This window comes from Cheilinus undulatus, linkage group 16 (genome assembly GCF_018320785.1).
Source record: "Cheilinus undulatus linkage group 16, ASM1832078v1, whole genome shotgun sequence".
Classification (NCBI taxonomy): Eukaryota; Metazoa; Chordata; class Actinopteri; order Labriformes; family Labridae; genus Cheilinus; species Cheilinus undulatus.
Window position 1 is genome coordinate 26,300,677 of NC_054880.1, and position 23,992 is coordinate 26,324,668.

Below are 23,992 nucleotides of genomic sequence, written 5' to 3' on the forward strand. Positions count from 1 at the left end.
AAAACCCTAACAGACACAGTGGGAACATGAAGAATCCTGACAGACAAAAACCTGTTGGTCTCTGTTTGTCATGACTCTATGTCCCCCTGCACTGCTCGGCCTGTTAGGCGCGTGTCATGGCATAGAGATAGAGCTCATTCTGCCTCAACGTCTGCTTGTATTGACGGAGGCCATGTGGAGTAAGGGCCTTCTTAAAATGCCTCCATGAAGAGATCTCCTGACCCTCTGCCATCTCTGCCAGAATCTCCAGGAGGCTGTCAGCCTTCAGTTGCTGGTGTGAAGATACTCTACGAAGCCTCTCCACCTCCGTCTGAAGAGCATCACTGTCCTCCTCCAGGTCCTCAACTTTGGCCGTGAGCTGGAGGCATCTGGTGGTCTTTTCTTCCAGCTCTCTCTTTTGTCTCTGAAGCTGTTCTCTGTTGGACCTGTCTCTGCTGGAGGCCTCCTCTTCCAGGTCCTTCACCTCCTGCTGGAGCTTTTGAACCAGCACCATGTTCTTGCTGGTTGCCTCCTGATGCTGGAGTCTGACTTCCCCCAGCTCTTCCAGAAAGCTGTCAGCCCTCGACTTATGGTGGCTCAGATCCTTTTGGGATTCTTCCAACAACTTCTGAAGCTTGAGATTGGCCTCTCTCAGAGTGTCAGATGTGGAGATCTCACCCTGTCCAGCTGGAGACCTTTCTCTCTTAGAGGCTGCTTCTCTGAATTTCTGCAGCTCCTGCTCCAGTGACTGGTTCTCTTCAGTCAGACCTTCAACCAGCATCCTGTTTCTGTGGAATGACTCCCCTAATTCCCTCTGGATGCTGTCTACCCTTAATATTTGGGAATCCCGTTCCTTTTGGGTCTCTTCCAGCTCCTTCTGCAGCTTAACATTGGCCTCCTCCTGGTCCTGAAGTTTATCAAGGAGCTCATCATTGGATTTGGTTATTTCTTCCAGACGAGTCCTCAAAGCCGTTGTCTGCTCAGCAGTCTGGCTGTCGCCACTGAAGGTCTTCTGATTGTTCTTCATCTTTTCTTTCAGGGGGTTGATTTCAGCTCTAGGTTGCTCCAGGACACCGGAGGCTTTCTCCTGGAGCTTGCTGTTGAGAGCTGAAATCACCCCTATGAGCTCTTCTTTGGTTTTAAGAGAGTAAGAGGACATGTCTTGTGTAACATGGGATTGTTTCAAGTGCTTCAGTTCTTCTTTGAGCATCCTGATTTCCTTCTCACACTCCAGTCTCTCTTTATGCTCCACGTTCCACCTTTTGTATAACTCGGTGCATTTGACCTTGATGGTTTCATATTTCTCATGCACCTCATAACTCTGCTCTCTCTCCTTTTTCAGTTCATCCCTAAGACCTGCTATCACCTGCCATGCATGCTGGGGTGTTTGTGCAGGGTGGTAGGGTCCGTCGTAGTCAGATCTCTGGTGGCGTTCGTGGCCTTGACTACTCGTCTGATAGAAGGTTTGAGCCTCTTGTTGGACAGGACACTGCCTGTACTGGTTTTGTTGTGCAGAGTTCCTTGATTGTTCCATTACTAACTGTTTAAATTAGTGTCTTAAATGGAAAATGATATGAAGGCTTTGTTGCTCTGTCAGCGCTGTATCTCAGATGATCACTGGACTATTATCGTTTCAGGATCTATTTGTGAGTCTGGTTTGTAATTGTGCTGTTCTCATGTTACTATTAACTTTGATTGGGCTTTGATGTGCCATTTCTATGATGTCAAAGTCATTGGAATGTGATGCAATTTCTATGACATCACATTCCACAGGACTTGCTCAAAGCCACGCCCCCTTCCAAGCTAAACCCCTCTAAACACCATAGACATAATAAAGAGTAGACGCTGCATTGGCTGCTGGGGCGCAAGAAAACACGGCCGCCATCTTGGTCCTGTCATCCTATCAGGGTTTGCTACATGTAGAATTGATCGTGGCACATCGTCAGAATTATAATCTTTTTAAAATCAAATGTAAACATCTAAATTATTCTGTATGAATACCGCTTAGTTAATTACTCCCCTGATTATAATCCGATGATTAGCGGTAAACTAGAGTAGTTATATTCATCATCAACCGTGTCGATCTAAAAAAAATAGCTCGTTGTCATAAAAACTCCGGAACTTTCGTTCCAGTTTTGTTACGATACAAGACTGGGCAAAAACAATAGCTACTGACTGTCAGGCGTTCATCTAATCTATGATATTTGCCTCATGGAGAGAGGAAGGAGAAGCGCGAGCTTCACAGTCAGAGGGCGACCTGAGCAGTTGTGCGTGTGTGTGTGTGTGTCACAGAGGAGAGAGAGGTTGTGTGTCCGTCCGTGTGTGCAGGTCGACAACAAGCATTAACTAACTAACGTTAGCTTGTTGAATAAGTGAGTGATGAATGTTTATAAGTTATAACATTAATAACTTTCATAGGCTGAGGCTAACCTGTGGCTCCTCTGGGATAAAATAATAGAATGTAATAAAAGCAGAAGGCCACTATAAGAGGCTTTCATTCAAATCATATCCCCAGGCTGTTGTTACTAGTATGGTCTTAAAGTGTTCAAGTATGTTTGTAAGGGGGGAGGCAAAGTAAAGTCCTAACAAATATAATTTTCCCTTTTTGGAAAAAAAAAATCTGTGCGTGTTTAACCTGTGGCATGTGGCATGAACCCCAATGTTTGCTTTATTTCTAAAAACATTGAGTGATAATTTTACCTTAAAAACAGTGGGGGAGTAGGCAAATCTATCTATCTATCTATCTATCTATCTATCTATCTATCTATCTATCTATTTTCATTTTTTCTGATATATATACATTTTAATTTTTTTCTAACATTATATATAGATTTTAATTTTTTTTCTGATATATAGAGATAAATTTTAATTTTTTTTCTGATATATAGAATTTTCATTATTTCTGATATATATAGATTTTCGTTTTTTTTAACATATATATAGATTTTCGTTTTTTTTTCTAACATATATTTATAGAGATTTTCGTTTTTTTCTAACATATATATAGATTTTCATTTTTTCTGATATATATAGATATAGATTTTCATTTTTTCTGATATATATAGATATAGATTTTCATTTTTTCTAATATATATATATGTAGATAAAGATTTTCATTTTTTCTGATATATAACTTCTGTCTATTGTGTTGTATCTTATATATAGATTTATAATGTATTATATATTGTTTCTATATTTTTCATTTTTCTTATTAAAATAGCTGAGTAGTACACAATCTGCTTCTGCTTCTCTATCATATATTAGTGTTTATATATACAGTGCTTAACAAATTTATTAGACCACCACCCAAAGTAAGGTTTATGCCACAGCTATCCTAAATTAACAGCATTAGTACTTACCAAAATCATTTTTTATGTTTCTGCAATGGTTTATACACCAATATGTAGAAGCTCTTTAACCCAAATGATATTTTTAATGCTCAAATATAATTATTATTGTTATCCATGAATTTTCAAATTTACTGATTTACAAAAAACCTGAAAAAATAGTAAAGCACATTATTATTTCTTGATTAATATGTCAAATTATAGTTATTTACTTGCATTCCTGAACAGAAAAATGAGTTTTAGTGGTTGAATGTTATGCTTGATTCATTTCTGACTTCTCAGAGAAGCCCAGTGAGCCGGCTCAAATTTGGGTATAAAAAGGTGAATTCAGTTTGAAATTCCTCATTCCTGTTCAAAATGGTAAAATGTGGAGAGCTCACTGAAAATGAAAGCGTCCGCATTAAAGCACTTCATGATGCTGGATGGTCTCTGAGATAAATATGACAGGTGGTCTAATAAATTTGTTAAGCACTGTATGTATATAAATAATTGGCATCAGCGCCAATAGGTAGTAGCGGTCGATGCGGCGTCTCCTCTTTATTATGTCTATGCTAAACACACTCACACACTGAGCCAGCGCCGTGGTTCCAGAAGTAAAGTAAATTCCCTGTAGACATTAAAATCCTTATTTCAGTGTTTATCATGCATGAACCAAGCTAGCCGGCTACTTGAAAACATTTGATTTGATGCAAGAGCAGTGATCAAAAACTGAGGCATATATAAAATATATGATGATAAATAATAATGAACTGATTTAAATAATTGTGTATATCTGTGTATATGGCTTATCTTATAATAATGACTGCCTATATCAGAATCTTGGTCCATAATTATGACTTAACTTTTTTTCCTCAAAGTTGTCAAATTTTATATGATGAAGTTTTTACTTTCTCATTTTTCGACTTAAGATTTTTTAAAAACAATTATCTATATTTTCTTTTCTTTTTTAAGTGGCTGAAATGGGCTTCCACAGTTTTCTTAGCCAAATATGTTGTTAAACTCAGAAATGCCACAGTTGTGCTGATTTCCCCTCTATCCATACGCTCATCGTTTCACAGCTGCCTGTACTGCATTCAGATGCTTTTCGGAGCCTCTGTTTCTTTCAAGTAGTGAAATTCGTTTCCCCACAAGCTCTGGGACTTCTTATGGGAACAATATGTACACCACTGAGAAAACAAATAGCTGACTTTTTGTACCTATATTGATTATGTGGACAATAGCTCACAGTTACATGATGATTTGAAAAAAGAATTTACAAATGTATTTAATGATCTAACTTTTGAAAAAAAAATGTGGTAGAGAATCACAATGTTCTTTTATGTTCCTTTGGTTGTCGACAGTGAACTCATGGATTCTTCCCTCAAACTTCCAGAGTTGTTTTTTCAGCTTTAGAGAGCAACTTTCCATTAGGTTTTCCATTTGGAAACAGATTAATCCAGCTTTTCTGTCATTGACTAAATGCAGCGAATGTGTCCTATTTGACACTTTCTGCATACATACAGAGCTAGTTTCACTAATTGTGAGACTACCAGCACCAGTTGGCGGGACCTCTGTTGATTTAGATGAGCCACTTTAAATAGGGGTGAATATTTATGCAGTCACAAAAGCCAATTTATATTGACCATGATTGTTATAAAACAATAATGTTATAAAACATCTAAGGGGTGAATATTTTTTATAGGTGCTGTATCTGATGAGGATATTTAGACATGGTTACAAAAAAGCTAAGCATGTAAATACCAGTCCAACATTAACTCTAGTTTGGTGTCATTTGCTCTCTCTTTTTCTGCTCTTAGTTTTGTCTTTCACTGTCCGCCTCTGTCTCTTTTGGTGCTCTTACACCTGGATCGTTTGGAGAGTTTATTTCAAGACAAAGGGACTATTTGGTCCAGGCTGTTTGGAAATATGTGAACACAAAAATCAAACTCCTTAATAAGGACATCTTAGTATGGAAACATTGTATAATGCTGCTTTGAACTGCTGTAGTGGCTTCTTTCAACTTCCCTATATGGTTTGTGTCAGAATGTAATCATGCTGCATTCTCCTTCATCAGCTCTGGTCTGCCCGTTGGAGGTCATGTTCATCGTAGACAGCTCAGAGACAGCCACATTTCGGGTGTTTGAGCAGCAGAAGAATTTCGTGTTGCGTTTCAGCACCAAGCTGACACAGCTGCATTCACCTGGTTGGCGTTTGCGCCTGCGGCTGGCAGCCCTGCAGTACAGCAGCACCGTGTCCGTGGAGCACAACTTCAGGGACTGGCAGGACCTGGACGTCTTCCACAGCCGCGTGGCCTCCATGACCTTCATCGGCCACGGCACCTACACGGCCTACGCCATTAGCAAAGCCACGCAGGTGTTCAGCGAGACGTCCTCCAGCAGCCTGAGGGTGGCGCTGCTGATGACTGATGGCACGGACCACCCACGCAGCCCCAGTGCGGTGACGGCTGCTGCTGAGGCCAAACAGCACAACATCCGAGTGTTCACTATCGCACTGTCAGATCTGCCCAGAGACGGATCCACGGGTGCAAAACTTCGGTCTATAGCCAGCGCTCCCCCACTGCAGCACGTGTTCAGCCTCACAGATGGCCAGCTGGATGACAAACTCTTCAACGAACTGGTGCGTCCTTTTGTGCTTGCATTTATGTTTTTGTATCCTGATTTAGTCTGATGTTTTACTGATGAAGCACTCAAAGAAAGCACCCAAGAAGCAAAACAGGAATTTGCAGTTTCAAGGTGATTTTGACGTAAGGTTGAGCGAAACCATTAATAGAGGACACTCTTTTTTTCTGAGCCTATATGGAGACACCACTTAATGGTCTCATTGATGTAGCATCATTAAAGTAGCTGAGGCTAGCATCTAACAGGTGTCTTAAACACTGTTTTTAGATTTGACTATCAGCATGATGCCATAACCAGCCTTACCATGAGCTACCTGAGAGAAGAATTATGGTGCACAATCCAGTAGAAGACACAAGTTTGTACAATATCAACCTCATTTTAAGAAAAAGATTTATGACCCCAGGGAAGACAACTACATTACCCACAATTCCAGAGTATCATGGTGGTGTTTCTAATCGGTGGCGCCTGCCTCTGCCTGTAAATTTCAACTATTAGCTGGCACTAAAAAAAGGCATTGGTTGTAGAAACAAACAGGTAATCACTGTTGAGCTCTGTGGTGATGGAGGCTGCCTCTAGATCAACCAGTAGAAAAATGATGTTGTAGTAGCCCTGTTACAACCTGTAGAGGGCAATCTCTCTCTGTATATTTACAACACAAAATATAGAATTGAAATACTACAAATGTGAAATTTAGATGCAGATTGATGAACAATATGACGTAGCAGCCATGTAAAAATGTTTTCAGCTAAAGCAAAGTTGTTTGGTTACTGTTAAGGGTCACAGAGTGATGTACTATTGTAACAAAACCAGTGATAAATTTTGATGTTTTTAAACTAAGGACTCTCATTCATCCACAGTGGGTTTGGTTGAGGGGACACCATCATGTTGGGTGATTGGAGTAGAGCTTAAAAGGCCTTTAATACAAAGCTAATGATCAACCTTTCAATTGAAAACCTTTGTGTGCACCCTGGACTGGAAATTTATATTTTATGATAATAATGACCTAATATGATGCATAAATGTTCCCAAAATGTGTGTTTGTTTTTATAAATTTCCCGCTGAACACGGCTAACTCTTTCTCTGTATTCTTTCCCCTTTTTTCAATCAACAGAACACAATTGTAAAAACTGGGGTAGGTACTTTCAGTTCTTAAATAATACTATACCTGCATTTCAGTTTTTCTGTAGGTGAACATAAAACATTTAAAATACTAGAAAATTTGTCACTCATCCAGATTTAAAACTACTCAAGACACCCTTCGAGTTGATTATCTGGTTTCAGTTCAGCTCTCTCTACGTTTTCATTTTCAGTGCCCACAGCCAAAGACATGTTTTTGTGAGAGAGGGGAGAGAGGTTATCCTGGAGCACCGGTAAGTGTGTTTAAACTTTAATCATATGACATGTTTATTTTTACATTTTGCTGTCTTGACGGCGGACAATCCTGGCGTGAACCCAGGTGCAAAGCACACAGAGGATGGCTTGGGTTCAGGGCTTGACATACATTATTTGGCCCACTAGCTACTGGGGCTAATTGTTTTCCAAAGTTTCTAGCCTCTCTGGATTTCCACTAGCCATCTATTTTGGTGGGAAATGGTCTGTGAGATAAAGGTTGACAACTGCATGCTAAAATTTGCTTGAAGCAGATTTAAAGTCTTTTGAAATGTATATGAACAATGTTTGAAATTACAAGCCTTTGACTAACAAATAGGGATGCATCTGTGTGCTGGCTAAGCAACTTTGCAATATTTTTGGGGGGAAAGATGTTCCCCAACATCCTGACCTCATTGCGATAAGGATCGAATTCACAAACACTGGTGCTAACAGCCAAGCACAATTAAGATTGAGGCACAGGTTGTGACACTGATTAGTTCACCCTGCCAAAGTGGCCAGTGGGAATCACTGCAGTACCTGCCACACCTGAAATACACCAGCATTGGCAGGTTGGTGGGTGTTAATGTCAAGCCCCGGCTGAGTGGCTCGATTATATATTGGTACGTTTTTGAGGTGACATGAATCAAACCAGTCAAAGTGTCAGCTCTCGTCTCCTTTGAGAATAAAGAGTCCATGGTTGTGTGTGGTATTAAAACAGATTTTATTTTTTATTCTTTAGTGGACTGACTCCATTTGGCTCTTTAAACTTCTCCGTAGTGAGGCATCTACTGTGAAAATTAGGGCTAGTACTGAATTGATGATTAAAACAACAATTTAGCTGAAGCTGCTGCTGATGTTTATTAAAATATCTTTTGCTTTAAGGCTACCACTTTCCCAACATTTTCTCTGAAGTTTGACCAATAAACAGATCAGAGTTTGTCCAAAAGGCACTGTTACTGCCTCATATAATAATCTCCTCTGTGAATCAGTCATAAGGTACACTAGATGCCGGCATTAAATTGGTTTGACACGGCAGATTAAAATCTGTTGCTGATATATGTTCATCCCACATTTTATGTGTCAAAAAAACCCACACAAAGCACAGTTTGAAATATGCTGATGGAGGATTAAAGCTATATGTCACTGAAGTATTCCCACAACATCAGAAATGGTAAAAAAAAAAAAAAAGATGCTTTAAAGACTTCAATGATTGTTAAAATCTCGAAACACACCAAACAGGATTTGTGTTGATTAATCTTCTGTGAGCTCAACACCAAATACACTGCGTTCCAAATTATTATGCAAATCATATTTTTCTCTGATTTTCCAAAATAGTAATGCAAATGACAGTCAGAATATTTTTCAAGTCATCAGCCTTTAGAGCATAATTCAAATGTGTTTGAACAAGCTTCATAATGATAATTGTTTTAAAAAAAAAAAAATTAAAAAACTCAAAACACACTGTTCCACATTATTATGCACAACAAAGTTTTAAAAATGTTTTTATAGGTTGTAAAGAACTGAAAATGATCATTTGTTGAATTTGCAGCATTAGGAGGTCATATTTACTGAAATCAAAAGCTTTTCCATTAAAAAAAACATCTTAACAGGCCAAGTTCCATGTTAACATAGGAGCCCTTCTTTGATATCACCTTCACTATTCTTGCATCCATTGAACTTGTGAGTTTTTGGAGAGTTTCTGCTGGAATTTCTTTGCAACATGTCAGAATAGCCTCCCAGAGCTGCAGTTTTGATGTGAACTGCCTCCCACCCTCATAAATCTTTAGCTTGAGGATGCACCAAAGGTTCTCAGTAGGGTTGAGGTCAGGGGAGGATGGGGGCCACACCATGAGTTTCTCTCCTTTTATGCCCATAGCAGCCAATGACACAGAGCTATTCTTTGCAGCATGAGATGGAGCATTGTTATGCATGAAGATAATGTTGCAACAGAAGACACAGTTCTTCTTTTTGTACCATGGAAGAAAGTGGTCAGTCAGAAACTCTATATACTTTGCCGATGTCATTTTCACACCTTCAGGGACCCTAAAGGGGCCTACCAGCTCTCTCCTCATGAATCATGACTCCACCACATCCTTGCTGATTTTACAGCCCTGTTGGGACATGGTGACCATCCACCAACCATCCACTACTCCTCCATCTGGACCATCCAGGGTTGCACAGCACCTATCAGTAGACAAGACTGTTTGAAAATGAGTCTTCATGTATTTCTGGGTCCACTGCAACCATTTCTGCTTGTGAGCACTGGATAGGGTGGATGAATAGTAGGTTTATGCACGACTGCAAGCCTCTGGAGGATCCTACACCTTGAGGTTGGTGGGACTCCAGAGGCACCAGCAGCTTCAAATACCTGTTTGCAGCTTTGTAATGGCCTCTTAGCATCTGCTCTCTTAATCCAATGAATTTGTCTGGCAAAAACCTTCCTCATTATGCCTTTATCTGCATGAACCCGTCTGTGCTCTGAATCAGCCACAGATTTCTTCACAGTACGATGATCACTCTTAATTTTTCATGAAATATCTAATGTTTTCATTCCTTGTCCAAGGCATTACACTATTTGACGCTTTTTGCCAGCAAAGTGATCCTTTTTCTTTCCCATATTGCTGAAACCTGTGGCCTGCTAAATAATGTGGAACATCCTTCTTAAGTAATTTTCCTTTAACTGGGCTCACCTGACAAAATCACAGGTGTCTGAGATTGATTTCAGTGATCCAGAGAGCCCTGGGAAACAATACTATCCATGAGTTTAATTGAAAAACAAAAATTTGAATGTTTATGACACTAAAATCCAATTTGCATAATAATTTGGAACGCGGTGTACAGGTCTTTGTTAAATGTTTTTACTTTTCCTCTATAATAGAATCCTTGGCTGTGTTCAGTGACCTGTTTGTAATGGATGTGTTACATGTGACAATACATTGATAGTCCTTTCAGTATCCAATCGATTGTTGGCACCATCTTTGTGAAAAGTAAGAAGCATTATCAGTTCATCTCCATGTTTCATTTAAGCATCAGTGTGTTCACATGTGCGTGTACTAGGCACAAGCGCACACAGACGAGAGCTTGTAAACAAACAGAAACAATATGTTTCTGTCTCCTAGATCTCTGTTTCATCAACAATTATATTTGAATGTATCAGAGAATCACTTGATGGACTTCCATCTTTTTAAAACATCCTGTAAATATCAAAAATATACTGTGCTAAAGACTGAGACTTCATACAAAGGTTTTAAGTGGTTTAAGGCGCTGTTGTACTCTGCGCTCTCAAGGTAAGAACATTACAATTAGGGCTAATTCCAGATGGGCTACCCAACTCTGGGCTAGGCCCAATCAGAATGGCACATCATGTCACTGTTTTTTTTTTTTTTTATCAATTATATACTTAAAAAATGCCATTAATAGTTATTTTCTCAGTTATGATTCTTAATTAGAAATTTTATTGATGAAGCAACACAAAATGTAGCCCCTGCCTATTTTAGTTAAATGAACTTACTACTAAAAGTGAGGAGATTTGTGTTTGGTAGATTATTTCTTTGTTGTAACAATGCTAACTTTTATACCATTAGAAAGCCTCTTTATTTTCCTTTTCAATGGTGTCAAATTTTTAAGGAACATGTACTTGTTGTTTGGTGGATTGGATGATTGAAGTCTAAAGAAACAAAACATATTGCCAGTATAACAGTTTGTTCATTTAACTAAAAGGAGCCTCAGAAGCATGTAGAAGAACCATACACAGCCACATCAGTCTGGTCACACCTTGCTGTGGGATGGGATCCCATTCTTCCACCAGCATAGCCAATGTGGTTGTGTTGGTCACTCTGGCAGCACGCCCAAGCTGATCCCACAAGTGTTCAATGGGTTGAGGTCAGGACTGCTGGCAGGCCATGTCATCCTCTCCACTCCCAAATTCTGGAGGTAGTCTCTGATAAATCCCGCTTTGCAAGTGTGGTCTTCTTGGAAGGTAGAGTTCGGTCCCAGACTGTGGAGATATGGGATTGCCACTGGTTGCAGAATCTCATCTAGATATCTCTCTGCATTGTGATTGCCTCCAATCCAATCCAACTGTTGTAGGTAGGATCTGGACTCATCAATAAACATAACGTTCCTCCACATGTGCAGGTTCCAGTGCACGTGTTGCTGACGGCAGAGCAAACAGTCCTGACAGTGAAGGCCAGTCATGGCAGACCGGAGATTGGGTGCATTCAGTCTGTTCCAGATTACTTTGGCAGAGAGCCGTCAGCTATATCGTCCTGCAAACATTGACTTCAAATCTGCAAATCACTTCTGGCCTGTGTCTGACAGTTATATGGAACTTGGTCTTTAGTTTGGAGATGTTACAAGGGGGGTCACTCCAGTTGTCCTATTGCCCAGGCTCTATTCAGATCAGTCAATTGGGCATACTGTTTATCAGAGCAGACACCTACTGACCACAGTAGGACCCATGCTTACAGGTGCTGACAATCAGATGCCAATTAGACCAGTCAGAAGTTTAAAACAAGAGTCAGTGGTAACAGCAGAATAAGCTGTTTGGCATTGTTTGAGAAGGTTTGGCAAATTTTTCATGGCTGCAACCCACATACTGAACTCTGCTGCTCATCCAACAAATGCATGTTCTTTACAAATGTGGCACAGTTAAACAGGGACACAAACAGGGTTTCCAGCAATATAAGATTTATTGGCAAGAAGCATTTTATCATAAAAAAGATGTTGTGTCAAGTCTTCTCCACGTTTGCATTATGTCCTGACCTGCAGTGATTATATTTTATGTTAATTATATGTTCTCTGTTGAGTATTTGGTCCTTTAATTTTAATAGTTATGTTGGAGTTGGTTTTGAAAAACGGGGCCGATCTGTTGTGAATGCCACTGCTGACCACTCCTTACCTTAAGACAGATGCACACATGGGCTAAAAAAGGAGTACAAGTTCATTAGCTATTAAAACAAAGGGAGTGAATGGTATAAAAATCAATATATTAGGTGTAAAAAAAAGGAAAGACAGCTACCCTGCATACCAAAATGCTTTGTGCCAGGCATTAATATGACCTAGTAGGATCCTAGATCTGGTGATTTTGATACCAAACTTTGAATGTTGACGGGGATATAAATTATATAGTCCTGCCTGCTCAATATTCTCAATGGAATTTAAATATCTGTAGTATAAGAAATTTATCCAAAAGTATGGCTGTAGCTACCTTTTATCAAAGTATTTTGTGTGCTGGTTTCCTGGCCTGATGCCCGGCAGATCTTTGGGTAATGTGACATTATTTGTGTACCAGCTTATCGCTCCCTCGGCTTCACAGAGCTCTGTAAGCCTCACACGGTGGCGTGTTATCCCTGCACAGCTGGGGAGCCTCAGCAGCCGAGCTGGCAGTTTCCAACAGCAGGTGCATCTGGACTGCATCCAAAACAACTACAGGCAAAAGAAGTGAAAGAGCAGGAAATGTTTCCCACAATGCAAGTGTAGCAGGTGGTGAGAGAGGTGCTGTTTTCTCTGGTGCTGCTGAAGAGAGCCCCGCAGAGAGCAGCAAAGGTCAAGGGCGGAAGATTAAACGTGAACAAACAGAGAGGCTGCAATGATCTGAGAACCTACTGCACTGAGGCAGAGGTTTTTGTTGGCTGGGGTCACAGACAGGGCGCACTGAGAGTGACCCACCTCACCTATGACTATGCATACACTCAATCCAAACTGAAAAGGGGCCCAAATATTCTCATTCTGCACACACAATCTGCTCTCTACTTTCATGTAGGGGAAACCAGGCGAGCCGGGTTCCATTGGAGCTCCAGGTCCTAAAGGGTCCCGTGTAAGTCTCCATTGTGTCAGTAATCCAGGTAACAGAAAGAATCTGTGACGTGTTGCTTGATGTGATGCTCTGTCTGCGCTTGGTCACTGCAGGGGGAAGCTGGAATCAATGGAAGACCAGGAATTGAGGGCCTTGAGGTAATCACCATATAGTTTTCTCATCTTTCTCTAAAGAGGTTCACTGGTTGCTAAGCCTCCCTTTTTATCTAAATTTGGTAGAATAGCAGAGCTACGATTAAAACATCTGTGTGTAATATACTTGTCCAAAAAAAGTTTATGGTACACCATCACATGATACTTTACGATACCATACTGCATGAAACTATATGAATTATATTAATTATACTGATACAAGTAGAATATGACAGGATCTGATAGGATACAATACAATATGATTCAATATGATTCACGATTATGTTATATGATACAATACTTTATGTTACCATATGACAAGATACAGCACCATTCATGACATAAAATGATGCAATATGATACAATACAATATGATAGGATACAAAAGGACAAGACACTGATCAGTCACAACATAACCTTATAGGATTCCATACAATACAATACAATATATATGTTATGATATATGTCAGTACAAGATACAGTGCCAGTCACAACAGAGAAATGATATGATATGATATATGATATGATGTGATTTGATATGATGTGATGTGATGTGATGTGATGTGATGTGATATGATGTGACATGATATGATATGATATGATATGATATGATATGATATGATATGATATGATGTGATGCTATGGGACAGGATAAGAAATGACATGACATAAAACAACACAATACAAATGAAACAAAACAACTGAATGATATGATATTACACACACGATACAACATGACAGGACAAGACATAAAACAACGCAATATGAAATGAAACAAAGGGATAAAATACGACACTACAGGATGCAACTCAATACAACACAATGCAACATGGTATGATAGGATATGATTCAATACTATATGACTGGTCAAAAACAACGTAACAATACTAAATAAAGCAGAAGTGTAAGATGCATGTGATGCAGTGTGATCTAACTGGACAAGACATAAAATAACAGTATTATTGAATATGACAGGATACTACACAATGTGATAAGAAAGGACATGATATGGCAGGAACCATATGACAAAACACGATACAGTTTGATAAGATAACACACAAACTAACAAGACATGACACAAGATACAGTACGATATGATACAACAGGATATGATATGCAATATGATACCGTACCTTACAATACGTTACAATGTGATAAGATATAACGTGATATGATATGATGCCAAACAAAACAATTTGATACAATACGGCACAATGACATTTGCTAAGATATGATGCAATACGATACGATAAATAACAATACAATAGAATGAGATAGGATACGATGTGATATGGTGCAATATTACACAATATTATGCAGTATGATGTGTTGTCCCCTTGGTTAAATGGCACATTACGGCATGATATGTATGGATGCTTGACAGCTTTCTGATATCATCAAGGCTATTTTAATCAGATAACTTTCCTGTCTCGTAGGGTCGACCCGGCAGCAAAGGTGAAAAGGTATTTAACATTTGTTGTTACTTAATATGAATAAGCCCTGAAAAATCTACATTTGAGAAGTGATCAAGATTGGGAATGCCACAATACCAGAATTTCAGACTTTGATATAATACTAAGAAAACTCGAATGGTATTGTAACTTTTTGAGCCCAAGGCAACAAAAAATAAGTCCTTGGTACCTTATATAGGTAAATTTGTTGTTTTCAGTGATCAAAAATTGCACACAAACTCCAGCATGCTATCTAGATAGCACAAAAGCATTGACAACATTTGGTATTACCTACGTTTTTTAAGAATTAATTCCTCGTCTTTACATTTTTCTGATGAAACAGCTGTAGTTTTTTAAAGATTTAGGTACTTATTAAACTACCAATCATTACAATAAAAGATTGTATCATCTCTAAACACATTGTATCAAAACTGTCAATGGCCATAATTAAGGGGGTGAGGTCTTCAGTGCTGGGAAAAGTGCTGTGAACCATTTTTTTTGGTTTGTGAATCAGCTGTCATAGTTTTAGAAAAATGTAGACTCTTCTCAGAGCCTTTGCTTCTTTTATGTTTATATTCACTATTTTCTTATTTTTCAGGGAGAACAAGGTGAATGTGGAGCCCCCGGTAAAAAGGGAGAAAAGGTAGCTTAAATACTTTGATTTTTTTATTTATTTGCTAAGAACTGTCAATATGGTGTTAAAAATACTGATATTTATCCCCAGGGTACAGTCGGATCTCCTGGATCCAGAGGGCCCAGAGGAGAGCAGGTGATGTTTTCAACTTAAGCCCATGCTGTTCTGGTGTTTTTAAGCTAGGAACATTTGGGGACTAGATTACATTTAGGTCATAAACAGATGTCACATTTAGGATAATAATGCTGTTTGCTCCCAGATTAATGTGTTTATTTTGACTAGTAACCTTAAGAAAATGACTAAAATGTATTCATTATATGGTAAAACTAAGTGAAATTCAATACATTGATCCAAAGTCATTTGGGGCCACCATACAAGATCAAAACCTGGCTCTTTTATGAGTACTGTTTAAGATGGTTATAAATTTGTGTAAAAATTGTAATTATAGAAGTTTATTGCATGATACACCCAGGAGTTGTGTGTTTATGGTTTCATGGGAACCAGGGTCGAATCAGAGGAGCGTTTGTGGTGATTGTCAGTGCTCGAGGGGGCAGCAAGCGTTTAAGGAGAGAGGGAATGTATAACATGTGCCCAAATCCTAATCCTCTGGGACAACGTCTGCTCTAAAACTACAAGCTAACATTACAAGCTCGGATTCCCCCGCTTTAGAAAGGCTACATTAGGAGGGGGATAAGATTTAATCCACAGCTCACATTCCACGAGTGCAGAGCAGGAGATGGACCCAGAGAATGTGGATCTCACTGTTTCAGTGCGGATTTGAGGGGATGCAGGAATCTTTCAATTTGACCACACACCCATTCAGAAATGAGGATTCTGACACATTTAAAATCAACATGTATTAACATTCTGTCTGTTAGAGCATGATGGCAACATGTGTAAGAGTTAGAGCCACACGGGAGTAGAAAAAGTCGCATCAACCTTTATGTGAGGTAGGAATATATCGTTCAAATTAGAGGTGGACTCACAATCAGCAGGCAAACTCTTTTTTACTGTATTTTAGAACTACAAGATATTCTAGACATATTAAATATAGCTAAATGTTCTATATTTTCATGTAGTCTTTGTTTTTGAGGATTTTGTAGTGATATGAAAGAGTTTCCGGAAACATCTGTGGCTTTGAGTCAGCTGTCCATGAACTTGAGTCATAGTTCTCTTTGAATCCAGCAGGGGGCAGTCACAGCTCAGCAGCCTGATGATCTGCATCCAAAGCACTTTATTTACATGTTTGAGTAACTTTAGCATACAAAAAGTTTATTTTGAATTTCATTTGCATCTAAGCTGGTTTCAAATGAATGAAAAGAGAAACAGCTGCAAAAACTAATTTAAAATCAGTGTGTATTTTGGCTATTCAAGCAGTTTAACATCTCTTTGGAAGTGTGTTTCACTATCTCTGCCTGAGTTTTTGGTGAAAAATTTACTATGACTTACTGTTTGTAACAGCTCCTTCTCCTCATGAGCACATCCAAGCACTACAGTGGCTCTAGAAATCTATACACCTCAGTTAAAATGGTGTTAAAATAATACCAGCATATAACAAATTTTAATATTAGGCAACGATAATCTGAGCAAATACAAAATGCAGTTTTTAAATGATCATTACATTTATTAAGGGAGAAAGCCATCTAAACCTACCTGGCCCAGTGTGAAAAAGTAATTGCCCCCTAAACCTCATAACTGGTTGTTCCACCCTTGGCGACAGAGCCGGCCTTAGCCATTTGGTGCCCTAGGCAAAACTCTGTAAGACAAAGGCCAGCCCTGCTGAGCGACAACAACTGCAAGCTAGCCTTTGTGATTACAGCTAATGAGTGTTGGAGTCTTTTTTCCCTTAATAAATGAAATTATCATGTAAAAAATGCATTTTGTATTTACTCTGGTTATATGTGAAAACTTCATGATCTGAAACATTAGTGTGTATGTGATATTTATGCAACAAACTAAGAAAGGAAGGAAGGAGGGAAATGGTTTTAAAGGCACTGTATATACCTTGAATGCTCTCTTACCTTACCTCTGCTTGTGTTTTTACAGATTATGGTAACAGTGGAGAAATATCATGGTTTTATAATGTCCAGCAGTCTTTTTGTGACAAAAACTAAACTTACTTGTCATCTGAGTTTTTACTATCATAGGTCTATTTTTAGCAGGTCTCAACTTCATCTTCCTCATGAAAACACGAGGTCAACAAATGTTATTAGTCATCATTTTTGTCAACGCAGTCAACTCTGGTCTTCACCAAGAGAAGCTAAACATTTTTGACTGCCGCAGCCAGAATCGATACCTGGGTCTAGCTGAAAGTCTGTGGGCTTACCTAAACAAGGCTGTGCGCAGGATATGACCTCATTATCTGACACATTTTTAGCCCTTTTGAAAAAAAGAGCGGGCACATTTTGCTAAGTTGAGATGGATGACGCTGATAGACTCCATCAACTCATTTCCTATATTGCTTACTCCGTTGGGGGTTGTGGGGGGGCTGGACTGGTCGCCAGTCAATCGCAGGGTTGACATGTTGAGACAGACAACCAGGCACATTTTGTTGCTCTTACACTCCTCTCATTAGTAGGGGGAACTGCAGTGCGAAAATGTCTTTGTATTTTTGCTGGACTTGCTCCTTTATTATGCATCAGCTGTGTGGAACAGACGTGTACAGTATCTATTAATTTGCCTTTCTGCAAATATTAACCACAGATCACTCTCATATCGGCGTTATCCTGACCACAATGTCAAATATGGTGACTGCTGGTCATCACGCTTTTGCCATTGTTTGTTAATGACCTTTTGTTTTATTTGCAAAATTACTAGTATTTACTTTCATTTGATGTTTTGTTTGTTTTAGGGGGTCAAAGGTGGACATGGAGATCCAGGTCCTGAGGGGCCATCAGGATCTAAAGTGAGAAAACTTTCGAACCAGATTAAAACACATCATTTTGAACAGTTTGTACACAAGTTAGAGCTTCAGAAGAATCTGTAAGTTTATTTTTCCTTGTTTGAAAGGGGGACCGAGGACTCCGCGGTGCACCAGGACCTCCTGGAGACAACGGGGTTGGCTTCCAAGGTCCCAAGGTACATTCAAGCTTAATCTTTGAAAATCACATCTTTGCTTTTCACCTTTAATCTTTAAACTTTATTTTTCAGGGAGACAAGGGGAATCAAGGTAGACCAGGCCCTCCTGGACCAATAGGGAGGGGTGAACCAGGAACTCCAGTTAGTATGGATCTCAGTGAAACTGCCATCACTGTTCCAGCAGTTGATGGATTTTGTCTCAGTTACATATAACAGCATTCTGATTAAACGTTGACACTTACCGTCTTTTCGGTTTTAAGGGCCCAGCAGGGCCGCAAGGGATGCAGGGGTCTCCGGGTCTTCAAGGTGAAGGTCTTCCGGGGCCAAAGGTAAGCTCCAGGATGTGTGGATTCACACTAAGCTGAATGGATTATTGATTCATTATTTAAAATAGTCTTCAGTGTAGAGAGGACACATCTCTGGTTTGTAAGTCCACTACGAAAAGAAAGAAGCAAATATGGCGGCCACTCACATCAGCATTAGTTTATGCTCTGTGCAGACGATTCCATCCTGCTTCTGTGGATGTTTTTATTTTTGCAATGCCATTCACAAAGCTTTTTCTACTTCCACATTTACTCTGTAGTTCAGAGAAAGAAATGGGTCAGTGAGGCTCAGGTACACAGGTGTTTGAAGAGACCAGTGATGTTCGTAATTGCTTTTACAATTCTATCTGCCCTATGTGCCTGATACCTGAAAATGGTTGAATTCACATGTCCTGAGGAAGTACACATGAATTGTGCTCAAACCCATCTCTTCAAAGTGACCCCAACTTTCAAAACCCACTATGACATCTGTGATGGAGAACTTTACAGCTTAGACGAGCTAGATGTAAGATGCAAGGAGTAATTTCTTCCAACATTGGAGCTATCTCTGCTAGTTTGACATCTTAAATGTTAGTGCAGCTTAAAATCCATCCTAAAGTTCTAAATCAATTCAATGCTGACTAGGTTCAACCTTACTCAGAACTGATGCAACATGGTGCTGCTCTTTAACTCCTCTCTGTTTCTTTTAGGGTGACAGAGGTTATGAGGGTCCTAAAGGAAACCGTGGACCTCCAGGGGCCGGGTACAAAGGTGAAAAGGTACGGTTCACTATTAAAAATAGTTTGGATTTCATTGACAACGTGTGGTGCTGTAAAGAATGACCTGTTTGAACCCTGACCTTTCTGACCCTCAGGGAAACACTGGGGCCTCAGGGCTACCTGGCCCAGTAGGGTTTCCAGGAACAGGACTCCAAGGAGAAAAGGCAAGTGGCAACTGCCTTTACCTTCTTATCCTTTGTGTGAGCAAAAGAGACAAAAAATAGAAGGAAAATCCATAATAAGGAATAATAAATACTCAGAATATCATACAGTCACCAGCTGATTTAAAATCCCCTTATACTTTCCTCCTTTAATTTTTTTAAACCAAACATACATTATTTGAAAAAAATGAAGAGAATTTCAAAGTAAAACAGAAACTGCCAATGAAAGAATTATCTATTTTATGTTTCCATATGTTACAACACATCGTTTTGGTAATCCTAAACATGAAGACATCAGTCCTTTGCAAATTTCTAACCTATATTCTTGTTTAATACAGCACAGAGACAAGATATTTAATGTTCAAACTGATAATCATTATTATTTTTTTTAGAAATGTACACATTATAAATTGAACAGGCTATAGTACCATGATTGGGTGTAAAATAGACCCTCCTGATAGACTCACTCATTCATAAACAATGATGGCATGATGTTCTCCACTTTATGAATTACTGTGTGGGTAACTAGTCTATCAGTTTATGAACAACATTCCTCAACCTGCAACTGCAATGATTTTAGAGATTTGACCATCTACAGTCCATACTATCATCAAAAGAGTCAGAGAATCTGGTGAAATTTCAGTTAAACATCTACAAATGAAGGTTAAGACTCTACCATGCAAAGAAAAAGCCATATGTTAACAACATCTAGACTGACCTAAAGTGGAAAAGTGGGCTGAGGTCCACATTTTATTTTTGGAACAAATGGCCATTAAATCCTCCAAGCAAAAGCTATTCAACAATGAGTGTTGTAAGAAGAAAAAGGTAATGGAACATAGTGGTAAACATGCTTCTGTCCAGACTTTTTTTGGAACATTTTGCAGTCATGTAATTCAGAATGTATGCATGTGTATATTTAAAAAAAAAACGATAATGTTCATCACTTCGAACATCTGATAACTTGTCTTTGTGCCTAATTAAGTTGAATATATGTTGAAAGGATTTGCATATCACTGTATTCTCTTTTTATTCTCATTTTACACAATGTCCCAACTTTCATGAAATGGAGTTTTCATTTTTCTAAATGGAGTTTGCATCAGAATTCTAAAGCCTACAGTGAGGAACAAGAGGATCTGGTATTTTTGGATGTTATCTGGTCTAATTTAATCTTTATATCTAGGAACTTTACACATTATTCTTTGAATTTAAGTCAGTGTTTAATTATGTGTTTATACATTTTATGGATATATGTTTGACTTTGTGGCTTTTTTATGACTATAGTTTGAAATGAGCAAAATCCTAAACCTATAATAATTTGCAAAACCCTTATAAACTATTTTATATCCCATCTGAGGCACAGAAATGAAAGAGAGAGAGGGTCGTTTTTTTATTGTTTCTTACGTATTTTTATAATTTATCCACTGACAGCATGATATTTGCTGAATATTCACACTTCTCTTTTTGTTTTTATGATTGTAACTTCTATTAAAATTGTGTATGCCTTTGACTTTAGGGGGACCAAGGGCCAGTTGGGCCATCTGGTCCCAGAGGACCTCCTGGACTGGGAATAGTTGGACCAAAGGTAAGTATCAAAATATCAGAAGAGAGAACAATGTTAAGTCTCGAATGCATATGCTGGTGATAGGATACTGTTATATTACAGTAGCCTCTTTCCGCGTGTATGTCCCAGCCCCCTGTGTGTTTCTGAAGGGGGTACTGGGGGGTTGAAAAGCCTTAGAAGGAAGAGGGAAATCAAAACAAAAATCAAGTTACGACATTGTTGTGGCAAAATGATTTTAATGTATGCCATTTTAAAATTATATTTATAACTCCATTTAAAAAAAATAATGTGGCCTTTTTCCAGTTTTCCAGTTTAAAAAACATTTAGAAATAAATATCAAATGTAATGGATGAAAAAGAGCATGTTTCCTAAAATTGTGAGTATTGATGCTTTGCCATAGATTACAGTGAAGAAGCTTATTAACTGTTAAGAATAAACAGCACATTTAAAAGTTTAGTTTGTGTTTTTGCAGTCATAATGTACAGCCAATTTAAAATATTTTGCCTGAACGGGGCCCCTATATATGGAGTCCTTGGCATTCTAAAGTTTGGCAACAGAGTTAGAGTTGTATTAGAGTAAAAAAGAACATCTTAACAGAGGTGATCTGTGTTGTTTCTCAGGGGGACCAGGGTTTCCCTGGAGAGCCTGGACCACAGGGACACAGGGGGGTTGGTGAGCCAGGACCAAAGGTATGACTACCAGTTAATAAAATGTGTTGAAAAATAAGCAAAGTGGGCAAAAAGTTCAGACTTTATGGGCTTATCTTTCAGGGGGAGCCGGGGCCTGATGGGCCTTCTGGGATACCAGGGATCCCTGGTGAAGATGGAGCTGTGGGGCCGAAGGTGAGTCACTTCAAAGGGATAGTTTTTTTAATTGAGGTTGTATGAGGTACTTGTCCATAGGAAGTATATTAACCACTGGAAATGCTGGTCAGTGGAGCTACTTTAAGGAGAGGTCGGTAAGACATGGCCGTTTGTACTATGTACTTGTTTAAAAAAGTCAGCTAAAAGTAATGGTCAAATGAACTTTGCACCAAGCTGTGATGTTTCAGTAGGATAGGTTGACATTGGTACTTAAATCCAATTCTATGCCTTTGGTCACTGATATGATAAGAAATTCACTGAAAATTGTTTCTTTGCAGGGAGAGATGGGACTGCCGGGTCCACGAGGCCCTGAGGGAGCTCCGGGTAAAGGTGTCCCAGGAGAAAAGGTAATTAGTCAGATCCTCCCTCATTATTATATATGAAATTTTCATAAAACATACTTGGAGTTCATTCATTATGAGGACTGTATATATGTCACATTTTTCTTTTTTTTTTTTTTTTTTTTGTTCATAGGGAGACCGAGGTGACCGTGGGCCGCGGGGGCTGTCAGGGTCTCCTGGCCCCATTGGACCTCCTGGAGCTAAGGTATGTTAAACACAGGTTTTAACTGCAGGTGTAAAGAGCCATCAGGGTTTAAGATCAGGTCAATGTTTATTGTTTGGAGAAGAGTTTTCTTTTACTTGGCCCAAGAGATGTTTGAAAGGAAGGTTAAAGACTGATCATACTTAGATATCTTTATCATTAAGGAAATTGCTAACCCTTTGTTATATACAGTACAACTCAGATTTAAAAGAATGTAGTAGTTGTGTAAAAAGTCAATCGAAACAGAATGCAATGATTTGCAAATTTTATCCCATATTTTATTCACAATAGAACACAAACACTGTATCAGATGAAGAAACTGAGATATCGTACCATTTCATGAAAAATATTAGCACATTTGAATTTGATGGCAGCAACACCTCAAAAAAGTAGGGACAGGGCAACAAAAGGTTGGAAAAGTAAGTGATTCTTATGAAAAACAGGCATGGGAGCATTTTACAACTATTTACGTTAACTGGTAACAGGTCAGTTACATGACTGGGTATGAAAGGAGCATTTTAGAGAGGCAGAGTCTCGCAGAAATAAAGATGAGCAGAGGTTCATCAATCTGGGAAAAACTGTATCTGTAAGTGTGGAACAATTTCAGAAGACTTTGAATGTCCCAACATCTACAGCCAGAATATTTTCAAAATATTCAGAGAATCAGGAGAAAGCTCTGCCCAAGGGACAAAGCAGAAGGTCAATAATGAATGCTCATGATCTTCTGTGCTCAGATGACACTGCATTAAAAACAGGCATGACTCTTTACTGGAAGTCACTGCACTGACTCAGTAACACTTCTAGACTGTCAACACAATTAACCAAAGCTCATTTGAAAAGGACTGAGGCAAAATGGAAAATTGTTCTGTGGTCAGATGTGTCTAAACTTGAAATTCTCTCTTGGACACCACTGACAACGTGTCCTGTGGACTAAAGAGGAGAGGGACCATTCAGCTTGTTTTCAGTGCATAGTTCAAAAGCCTGCATCTGTAATCTGACAAAGAAGACCCAGGACTGTTGAGCAGCTAGGATCTTACATCAGACAAGAATGGGACAACATTCATCACCCTAAACTCCAGCAACTGCTCTCCTGCCTTCCAAAACATTTACAGACTGTTGTTAAAAGATGAGATGATGCTACACAATTACAAAAACAATTTTCATGATGAGGTAAAATTTCTCACTTTCAACATCTATATATTGTTTATGTTCTATTGAGACCTAAATATGGGTTTATGGGTTTTGCAAATCATTGCATTCTGTTTTATTTACATTTTGCAAACTTTTTTGAAATTGGGGTTGTAGTTTGTTTGATGTGATCTTAAAATGCAATACCACAGTCGATATTAAGAGACA

At 38.9% G+C, this 23,992-nt stretch overlaps 1 protein-coding gene across 1 annotated transcript in view; it reads left to right on the plus strand.

The window, feature by feature from the left end:
• The first annotated feature begins 5,357 nt into the window (after window positions 1–5,357).
• The window catches only part of col28a1a (collagen, type XXVIII, alpha 1a), a 30,720-nt gene continuing 12,085 nt past the window's right edge, over window positions 5,358–23,992 (plus strand). The window contains exons 1-19 of the mRNA XM_041808619.1: window positions 5,358–5,942; window positions 7,056–7,076; window positions 7,255–7,314; window positions 13,080–13,133; window positions 13,226–13,270; window positions 14,701–14,727; window positions 15,314–15,358; window positions 15,440–15,484; window positions 18,201–18,254; window positions 18,359–18,427; window positions 18,500–18,568; window positions 18,688–18,756; window positions 19,440–19,508; window positions 19,604–19,672; window positions 21,183–21,251; window positions 21,851–21,919; window positions 22,001–22,072; window positions 22,372–22,440; window positions 22,568–22,639. Of these exons, the coding sequence (XP_041664553.1) occupies window positions 5,358–5,942; window positions 7,056–7,076; window positions 7,255–7,314; window positions 13,080–13,133; window positions 13,226–13,270; window positions 14,701–14,727; window positions 15,314–15,358; window positions 15,440–15,484; window positions 18,201–18,254; window positions 18,359–18,427; window positions 18,500–18,568; window positions 18,688–18,756; window positions 19,440–19,508; window positions 19,604–19,672; window positions 21,183–21,251; window positions 21,851–21,919; window positions 22,001–22,072; window positions 22,372–22,440; window positions 22,568–22,639 (1,632 nt within the window). The remainder of the gene's footprint in view (window positions 5,943–7,055; window positions 7,077–7,254; window positions 7,315–13,079; window positions 13,134–13,225; window positions 13,271–14,700; window positions 14,728–15,313; window positions 15,359–15,439; window positions 15,485–18,200; window positions 18,255–18,358; window positions 18,428–18,499; window positions 18,569–18,687; window positions 18,757–19,439; window positions 19,509–19,603; window positions 19,673–21,182; window positions 21,252–21,850; window positions 21,920–22,000; window positions 22,073–22,371; window positions 22,441–22,567; window positions 22,640–23,992) is intronic.